The sequence below is a fragment of the Nestor notabilis genome, unplaced genomic scaffold, assembly GCF_000696875.1.
Source record: "Nestor notabilis isolate BGI_N333 unplaced genomic scaffold, ASM69687v1 scaffold579, whole genome shotgun sequence".
NCBI classification, from domain to species: domain Eukaryota; kingdom Metazoa; phylum Chordata; class Aves; order Psittaciformes; family Psittacidae; genus Nestor; species Nestor notabilis.
The window spans coordinates 11,703-21,998 of NW_009943871.1; the positions used below are offsets into that span (position 1 = coordinate 11,703).

Sequence of the window (10,296 nt, forward strand, 5' to 3'; positions counted from 1 at the left end):
GTTGTAGGTACCTTCCAACTGAAATGGTCTATTCTATTCTTTTCTAATTCTAGTCTAATTCCAGTCTAATTCTATTCTATTCTCAAGATAGGGACCCATAAACATGTCTTCTGCTGCCATGTATTGCACTGAACTCCACTTGCTGTGTTTGCAGGGTGCAAGACAGACGTGGGAAGGGCAACATCGGGACACATTCCTCCTTCCCCAGCTCTTAGCTGGTTGGAGCATGAAGGCAGACATGTTAGGCAAAGTAATAAGGGCATCAGTGGAGTTTTCTTTGCTGGGCAGGTAGGGCTGTAGGGGGTTGCCTCTGCTGTTTGCCTATGTGAGCAGCTTGCTTTTATTTCTCAGTTACAATAGGTGCAGGTGCCCAGACACTGTCAGGAGGGGCTGCAGGATGGTCAGATGCAGACACACAGTTCCAGCCAGCTTACGTGGACCCACCACAGGGTACAGCTGAGCCCCACAGTCAAGGTGGTGCCTCCTCAGAGAAAGCGTATGTAAGACAGGGCAGAAAATGCTAGGCAGGCAGAGGAGGAGGGAACACCAAGGTTGGAGGAGGTCCTCCATGGCAGAGCACATACTGCCTGAGCCTGCGGAGGACCCACCCCAGAGCAGAGCAAAGGGGAAAGGCAGGGCACAGTCAAGAGGCACATTTGTGTGCACCAACCAGCATACCCTTCTCTCTTGCCAATCCTTACTTTGCTGAAGGGACAGAGAACGACCTGTGGCAGTAAGAAGGGGGAGGAGAGGAGCCCGGAGTGACATCGAGCCTGGAAAAGAGTAGAGGAAAGGTGTTTCCCCCCCAGTATTTTAATGTTCATTTTCTTGCTTCCCAATACCTGAATCGGTAATTAAACATATATATATATATATATATGTATTACTTGGCCATAAATTAATTTCCCAAAATCAAGTCTGATTTGCCCATGAGGGTAAGTGATCTCCCCAGTCTGTACCTCAGCCCATGAGCTTTCTTGTTTCTGTTTTTCCCATTTCCTCCTCCCATCTCACCATCAGTAAAAGGGATACTGAACCAGCAGCTGGGTGGAAGCATGGCTACCAGCTGGGGCCCAACCTGCCACAGAAGTTCAACAATAAAAAGTTGTTTGTAAACTCTGGGCTTAAGACAAACAACAAGTAATTTAGGCTGGTCAGCCTCTGTTCACTCTGCATCATTGACTTGAGTTGTCCGTGCTTCCTCACCATGACTGCAATTAATTTCACAACAGAAAGACCTTTCTAAATCAGCTTAGTACTTCGCACATCTGTAAAATGACAGCGTCTATGAGACTGATTACAAAAGATCAAACAGACTTTCTTACTCAAAGAACTGTGTAGAGTCAGCGAGACCTAGAGCTGCTCAGGTTTTCAGCTTTACACAGCAGTTTGCTAGAGCATTGTTTCTAAAAGCTCTCTGGAAAGATAATGCTTTTTAATCTGCAACTCATACCCAGGTTAATAAATGGTTAATAAAAAGTAAGGTATATACCATCCCAAGGGCGCAATTTCCACTTTGCCTATATTGTTCTTAAATCTGTTCAATATTAGTTTAATTCCTACTTAAGAAACCTTATTCTGTGAAAATCTAGTCATACTTTCCTTGGCTACTTTACTGTGTTGACGGAAGGGCAATGTTCTATGTACACCGCAAACTTCAGAAGCTAATACAAAGCACCCTACACAAGACAGGGTTGTAAAGGACAATGGAAATGATTATAAAAGAAACAACACAAACACAATAAAAGTATTCTTAAAAAGATAAGGAAAAGCAGCGTTTATTATGAGATTATAATACATGCCAAATAAAAGTGGCTTTTAAACCACCGAGTATGTTAATGAATGGTGTTTACAGGTTTTTCCTCCCATTTTAGAATTGGAATTCGGTTTTTTATTTGCATACATTATTAAAAATAAATATTTAAAAACGTGATTTGAGAACAGATGCATACAGCAAGGAAAAGGAAGCCCTGGTTTGAAATGAAGCCGTTCCAGCAGAAGTCAACAGCAGAGAATGCATTAGGGTTGAAAATTTAAATATGCCCGACTTAAACTGAGATGGTAAAATTTTGTAAACCCAAGAACAAATCACCTAAAAACTAACAATGCCAGCCTCTTTCTTTTTCACAGTATCACATCAAAATTACACAGAACACCCCAGTGATCACTAGGGAATCTGCCACAGTCTAGTTTTTCCAATCCAATTAAGTCCATGCTGCGTGGAATAATATGTCCCCCTCCCGCTGCAGGCCGAAAGTAGATGCGGTCAAACCTCATCTTGCACTTGTACGCTGCGTGCAGGTTGGTGTTGGAGTGGGTGTCCCAAGTATAGCGGCAGTGCTGAGGTTTACCCAAAAACTCCCAGATATCCATAATGTTGTTAGGCAAGTTCCCTAGTTTAGCAACCTGAAAGTAGAAGGCAGGGGGTGAAATACACAAGATACTGATTTCACAAATTATGTCTTCAAAAACAGACCTGAGTTGTCACAGCATCACTTTTCCTGCAAAACATAAGTTGTGGCAAACGAAAAGAGTGGAGATGTTTCTAAATTGTGGTATTTCTCAGGATACTCTAAAGCACGACCAATTCCTGTAGGACTTTCTAAATCCAAAACATGTTACAAAATACACATTAAAAAAATACCTCTAAAATTTTGAGATACGGGGTTCAACACCATGTTCTCTGACTCAATGTCATTCCAGTTCACTGCAATGGAATTTTATGACAGGGAAAGATGAAACACTGACCTTTTAGTAATAATGCACAAATTTTACTTTTAATATCAGCAGCCAAAACAGACTTCTGATTTTGCATGTCTTGATGATGGGGGATTAATTCTGAACTCCAGAGATCTATTTCTCCAGAGCCCCATCTTCTTTCATTGACTCTACAAGCATTAACCTTCTGAGAATTGGAGAGTTGAGCAAGTAAAGATCAGGTTCTCAACATAGAATCATAGAAGGGTTTGGGTTGGAAAAGACCTTAAGATCATCTAGTTCCACCCCCCCTGCCATGAGCAGGGACACCACACACTAAACTATGTCGCCCAAGGCTCTGTCCAACCTGGCCTTGAACACTGACAGGGTTGGAGTATTCACAACTTCCTGGGACAACCTATTCCAGCGCCTCACCACCCTCACTGTGAAGAACTTCTTCCTTATATCTAACCTAAACTCCCCCTGTTTAAGTTTAAACCCGTTACCCCTTGTCCTACCACTACAGTCCCTAATGAAGAGTCCCTCCCCAGCATCCTTGTAGGCCCCCTTCAGATACTGGAAGGCTGCTATGAGGTCTCCACGCAGCCTTCTCTTCTCCAGGCTGAACAGCCCCAACTTTCTCAGCCTGTCTTCACACGTGAGTTGCTCCAGCCCCCTTATCATCCTTGTGGCCCTCCTCTGGACTTGCTCCAACAGCTCCATGTCATTTTTATGTTGAGGACACCAGAACTGTACACAATACTCCAAGTGAGGTCTCACGAGAGCAGAGTAGAGGGGCAGGATAGATGATTCTGAAGTCGAAACTTCATCAACTATCCCTGCATCTTCTCAGATATAAATATTGCTAATAAAGCATTTTGTTATTGGGGCTCCTCATGTATATCCCCTCAACTACCTCAACTCAGCATAGCAATGCCACAGCTTCTACTTACTCATGCTTCCACTTTTTAAGAATAAATGTCTCTTATCTCTGTTGCCAGAGGTCATTTCTCATGAAGACAACAGCAAAGCCTGAGAAGATTTTGTCAGAATACCTTCTCAAAATAACAACATTGCTTATTTCTATTTACCTCACTGTCTCTAAGGTTTGTATCCCCTCCAAATATAACAGTGGTGGACTCAGACTCCTTCTGCATTTCTTTAAACACTATTTGTAGTTGCTTCATACGCTCCATGGAGTGATTTTTAGTGCTCTCCAGATGAGAGGTCATAAGGCAAAGTTCATTACCAGATATGCTCACCTGTGTGCAAAATGAAAAGGCAATGTTACTATCCACACCATGATGAAAAGTTCAAAGACAAAAGTCTAATGTTGAAGTCAATTACTTAATGACAGAACCCTGGTTAATGTTAATTTTACCTTGAAGAAAAGTGGCTTACAGGAGGAGAACAGACTTTTAGTTTTGTCTTCAGAGGTTATGAGACTTGAAAACAAAGTATGACCAGTAACTTACATAAAAGATTTAAGTTTGTTAGTATCAAATGCAGCTGAGTTTGTATGTTTGGGGAAGTTTTTTCTGCTCTTCCAGACTGTCATAGAGTGAAGCCAGTTCAGCCTTTCCTGGCATTTTTTTTTCTTTTGAAGGCAGAAATGCAGCTGTTAAGTACATACTGTCTCACTCACATGCACAACCAAAAGGTTCCTCATCATAGAGGTTGTTGGAAAAGGTATTATGTCATGTTTCAGTAGCTTCACTCTTGATTTCTTCAACATTATGACAGTGAAATAGCCATCTATGTTACCTAAAGAGGAACAAGGAAAGACATGGTCGAGTATATCTTCTGTTGTGCCATAAAGAAGGTTCTGAAAGACACCCTTCTGCCATGATCCAGGAGAATCCTATTAAGATGTACGAAGTCATTAGTTAGAAGTTTCACAAGAGGGGTGTGAATTTTTCAGACTTTGTAAAATCAAGTATTTAACAAATTATTTATCTATGGAACATTTTTTTGCTACCCTTACTATCAGTCTTTCAAAATGCAGAAAAAATAAAAAGAAATCTGGAGAGAGACTTTTTACAAGGGCATGTAATGACAAGACAAGGGGGAATGGCTTTAAACTGATAGAGGGGAGATTTAGATCAGACATTAGTAAAAAAATCTTTACTATGAAGGTGGTGAGACACTGGCACAAGTTGCCTAGAGCTGTGGCTGCCTCAACCCTGCAGTGTTCAAGGCCAGGTTGGACAGGCCTTTCAGTAACCTGGTCCAGTGGAAGGTGTCCCTGCCCATGGCAGGGGGTTGGAACTAGATGATCTTTAAGGTCCCTTCCAACCCAATCCATTCTATGATTCCAAACCAACAGGCAAGCAAGTTTTTCACATGCATGATTTGCATTATATCCCGATAACAAAATACAGAAAGTAATTTAAGTGCTTCTTTCTTGATCTTATTCTTTTTCATACCTGTAAATGGTCAGAGATTTTAGCAAAGGAGACAGAATAAAACCGAACTAATTTTTCTGGTTTCTGTCTGAAACTGAGGGTTATTTCTTACCTGGAATAATAGTGTAATTGCCTGCTTTCATCTGCAGAAGACAGAGGTGTGGTGGGACAACCTCTTGTAAAAACACAACATCTGGACTGTATCTGAAATTGGCAAGATGAGATTTTAAATTAACTACTGAAAGGCAGTACTGTTACACTCCGAGGTCAAATGGAACAGGGTCAGGGGGTTCAGGTGCACTTTGTCCTCCTCTTCTTAGATACTTTATGGATCTGGTTTTTAAAAAAAAAAAACAAAACCAAAAACTCTCTCCATCTTATTTAGTAGCATGTAGATACATCACCACTGTTAAAAGGGAAGGAAAAAATATTACTGACATGGAACTGATGTTGTAATAAAATGCACTACTTCCTTACGCCTTGATCTTGCAAACATTTGCACAGGTTTCATACATGGCATACAAAAGGAATTCAACTTAAGGATCTGCAAAGTAGCTTTGGAACATATTCTGCAACATCTAAGTTCTCCAGGAGATTCCAGCTGTCACCTCAGTCCCTTACAACAGATCCCCTCAGGTAACTTGCCATGCATTTTCTCCAGTCTTGTCAATGATGAGCTCTTTTATTTCTTACGAGTTTTTCAATCAGTAACAGCTTGTGTGGGGCAGCAGTCCTGAAAATACTGATTTAGATATGACTTTACAGCTGTCCCTATACTTGCTATACTGCTAACAGCCCTACTGTGAGCAGGTAAAGGACAACCCTATGGCCTTACTTACAGAAAAAAAATACGCCACCCCAGGTTAACAAAATCAAGTGAAAATTTATTTAGTTAAGGGGTTTCTGCTGGTTTAACAGGAACTTAAATTATTACTTAAATCATTTAATTTACACTGATAAAGTTACTGTGTTAAGATAAATCCATTAATGTAATTGTTAAACTGCTCATAAATATATCCACAGAAGGTTTCCACTGGTGGAACTATCAAAGATAATCACAGATTCTACTGCTTTTATCTTAACTTGCACATTTTCTTTTTTACTAGACAAGTAACAGGTACAGCAAGAGACCCACTTTTCAAATTTCAACAAAAAAATCTTTTTTGTTGTTTCAGTCTGCTCTAGCATGATGTTATTAAAACTACTGGAATGAGACAAGTTTCTTGCAGTATTATGCTTCTCATGTACAGGATGGAAGTATGAAATATGCTCTCGATACATGACTACAACTTGAACAATGTTGATTATTATAAAAAAGGCTTTTTAAAACAGTCACCGCAAAATATTTAACCTTTGGGATGCTGCATAGGCTCACATCTCTTCCAACCAGTATGTCAATGTTTATTCAGCTATTTAGGATTTATAAAGCAATTGTATTGTTGTATCTAACGTTAAGATGATCTGGGCATGAAGATTTGTAAATATCTAAAACAAGAAGCTTGCTTTTTCCTTTAAAGCTAGGAACACAACAATACAGAGATGAAGCTATACTTACAGTGCCAGGTAAGAACAGATTCCTCTAGCTCGTTCTTTTAGATTTCCCAGATCCAACCCATCAATGTTCCAGGTTATCAGTGAGAAGCTGCTGTCATCTTCTTGTTTCCTTGAGTCTGCACTATTGATACTGGCATCACTAGTAGTTGCATCTGCTGTGAGGTCAATACTAAAGAGAGAGTTTACTTGTTTGACAACATGCATTATTCTATTCTTCCTGTAATTACCCCCCTTATCTTCTAAAGCAAAATGTTTTAGACCCATCTAAATAGCCCACCCATAGGAGGCCATTAAAATTTTCCCAACAAATAAGTTAATGTGTATTGATCTTGACACAATTTAAAAGCACAGTAACATACAGACCTCAGTCATCCAGAGCTTAGTACACAAGAGAAGTGGGTTTTCCTCCTCCTTATACACACAAAATAACATTTACCATTCTGATTTAAGTTAATCAGCCAGCCACCAACGTAATCCAAAGCACCTGAGTAATTCAACTCTTTCCTCATGCTAAAGACAGGCCGAGTATTACTTTTTCAAGCACTTCCCAGCATACTAGCAACGAAGGACTGCAGCCAGGACTTCCTTTTATGTGCCCATCTTTGTAGTACAGCCAAGTCTTTTCAATTGCCAAACCCCTGGGGAGATACATGTAACTTATTGTGACAAACTGATAGTCCTTTTGTTTGGGAATATTCATGCCAAATCCCACCTCAAAAACACAGACCCTATCTACCCTGTTGATTCGATAAAGATAGTGTCGAAGTTTGAGTGCCCAGTCTAGTGAACATTTGGGGACTGCACTGCTGAAGAGAACAAGACTCTACCTGCTAACACATGGCTGTATTAGTTTTGGCAGGAATAATCTTCTCCACAGCAGCTCATATGCTGTGTTCTGGACTTGTGACCAAAAAAGTGTTGATATCACAGGGATGTGTTAGCTGTTGCGATCAGTGCGTACACAGCATTAAGACCTTCCCTGCTTCTCCTGCTGCCCCACCAGTAAGCAGGCTGGGCGTGCACAAGAGGCTGGGAGAAAACACAGCCAGGACAGCTGACCCCAACTGACCAAAGAGATATCCCACACATACAATACTGTGCTCAGCAATAAAAGCAAGGGGAAACGAAGAGGAAGGGAGAACGTTCAGGGTTATGGTGCTTCTCATCCCAAGTAACCATTACACATGATGAAGCCCAGCTTTCCTGGGGATGGCTGAACACCTGGCTGCCCATGGGAAGCGCTTGAATGAATTCCTTGTTGTGCTTTGCTTGCACTTACAGCTTTTTCTTTACCTATTAAACTGTCTTTATCTCAACCCATGAGTTTTCTCACTTTCACCCTTCTGATTCTCTCCCCCATCCCACCAAGGAGAAGTAAGTGGCTGTGTGGGTCTGAGTTGCTCACTGGGATTAAACCACAACAGTGATCCAATGCAAATTCCTTGAGTAAAGATAAAGTCTGTAACAAAATACATTAAACAGTATAGCTAAGACTAGATAACCTGTATTTTGGCAAAGTAGGGATACCAGAATTTTGGCTTTAAACATAGAATTTGTATGCAACACATGAAAATAAGACCTGGAACCAAACCAAATCTATTCCCTAGAACATTACTGGTTTTGTACTTAGTGCTGCACAAACAACCTAAGAGTCCGCTACCATGCACATGTAATCTAAACTGAACAGAAAAAGGAAAGCAGAAAAAGAAGAGGAAGCTAAGGGATATTTAAGTAGGTAAATAATGTGGTATATGCCTCAAATATTTCCATGACGACTTTCTATATTTATACTGTAACCTGAAGGACTGTGAGATGAAATACAAAAGTCTGTGTGGTCTGCAGTGATCTTCCCCCGACTGGGATGTCTCCAAACAGTCCTCCCTCCCAACACATCCTGCCATGTAACAGCTCAAGACAGAACCCACAGCAAAGAGACAGAGACAAGTAATGAAAAAGGTGCTACCAATTTGATACAGACACATTCTAACTCATCATGGACTACCTAGAGACCAATGTTAATGTTCAGTCAGTTTGTATTTTTCCATACATACATATCAAGCAAAAGCCAATATGCTGTTATCAAATACAGCTTATAATTATAACGATCGTAAGAGGTCTTATGATCTTTATAGTGTAAGGTCCTGCAAGGACCAAGTGCAAGGTGCTGCACCCAGGTCAGGGCAATCCGAAGCACAACTACAGACTGGATGGAGGCTGGACTGAGAGCAGCCCTGAGGAGAAGGACTTGGGTTGATGGTTCATGAGAAGCTCATCATGAGCCAGCAGCGTGCACTTGCAGCCCAGAAACCAACCATATCCTGGGCTGCATCAAAAGAAGCGTGACCAGCAGGTCGAAGGAGGTGATCCTGCCCCTCTGCTCTGCTCTTGTGAGACCTCACCTGCAGTATTGGGGCTTCCAACATAAGAGGGATGTGGAACTCGTCAGGCCACAAAGATGATCAGAGGGCTGGAGCACCTCTGCTATGAAGACAGGCTGAGAGAGTTGGGCTTGTTCAGCCTGGAGAAGGCTCAGGGGAGATCTTATAACAGTCTTCCAATACCTAGAGGAGGTCTGCAAGAAACCTGGAGAGGGACTCTTTACAAAGGTATGTGGGGATAGGACAAGGGGGAATGGATTTAAACTGACAGAGGGGAGACTAAGATTAGATACTAGGAAAAAAATCTTCACTGTGAGGGTGGTGAGGCACTGGCACAGGTTGCCCAGAGAAGCTGTGGATGACCCATCTCTGGCAGTGTTCAAGGCCAGGTTGGATGGGTCTAGTGGAAGGTGTCCCTTCCCATGCCAGAAGGGTTGGAACTAGATGATCTTTAAGGTCCCTTCCAACCCATTCCATGATTCCATATATAACACACAAGTCTAACGTATATATCCATATTAAAAAAGCTTCCCCCAGGACTGTGTATGGCAGGGATCTGTAAAAGGTCAATTCCACATGCAGTTCAATACTCTTGGTATGCCCTACGGGTATGCTGTGAGATCATCTGTGTGTGCAAGGCACAGATCTTAGATCCTAACTTCCATGGGTACATTTAACAAGGTATGCATGTACACGTCAATTTTATTTATAGAAATATAAATGCACACAGAATCACAGAATCAGCTAGGTTGGAAAAGACCTTTAAGATCATCAAGTCCAACCTTTATGCCAGGACTGCCAAGTCCACCACTAAACCATGTCACTGGGGACCTCATCTACACAGTTTTTGAACACTTCCAGGGATGGACCCCTTCCCTGGCCAGCCTGTTCCAATGCCTGATTACCCTTTCAGTGAATAAGTTTTTCCTTATATCCAGTCTAAACCTCTCCTGGCACAGCTTGAGGCCATTACCTCTTGTCCTATCAACTACATATAGTGTACGACATGTACACACAGTTTACATATATACAAATGTATGTGTGCGCAGTTAAATCTGCTGGAGCATCCACTGAGGGAAAGCGCACCCTGCAAGTACTGACAGCCTCCCAGGAGGAGGGGAGCCTTGGGGAACAACGAGAACTCCTGCAGAAACTTCAGTACGAGGAGCACAAACTACCTTCCTCACCGCATGTCAGCGGAGGTGCGAGGCCAGGAGCAGAGAGAAGCGCTGCTCCCCAGCACGGGGAGCAGGACCCGGACC

General features: G+C 41.9%; 1 protein-coding gene across 1 annotated transcript; it reads right to left on the reverse strand.

Annotated features, from left to right (window-relative positions):
• Positions 1–1,767: 1,767 nt before the first annotated feature.
• Positions 1,768–10,226, reverse strand: TDP2 (tyrosyl-DNA phosphodiesterase 2). Its single transcript, XM_010022135.1, has 6 exons — positions 10,222–10,226; positions 6,658–6,825; positions 5,215–5,306; positions 4,343–4,461; positions 3,789–3,959; positions 1,768–2,406 (listed from the first exon to the last, which is right to left on the reverse strand). The coding sequence occupies exons 1-6, from the start codon at positions 10,224–10,226 to the stop codon at positions 2,125–2,127; spliced, it is 837 nt and encodes a 278-aa protein (XP_010020437.1). The 3' UTR covers positions 1,768–2,124.
• Between the last annotated feature and the right edge of the window lie 70 nt (positions 10,227–10,296).

Excerpts from the sequence above, each read along its gene's own strand:
- TDP2 (XM_010022135.1), bottom strand. Across the intron at positions 3,960-4,342 it reads GGAACCTTTTGGTTGTGCAT|GTGAGCATATCTGGTAATGA; the intron begins GTGAGTGAGACA and ends TTTTGCACACAG. Across the intron at positions 2,407-3,788 it reads CAAACCTTAGAGACAGTGAG|GTTGCTAAACTAGGGAACTT; the intron begins GTAAATAGAAAT and ends TTCTACTTTCAG.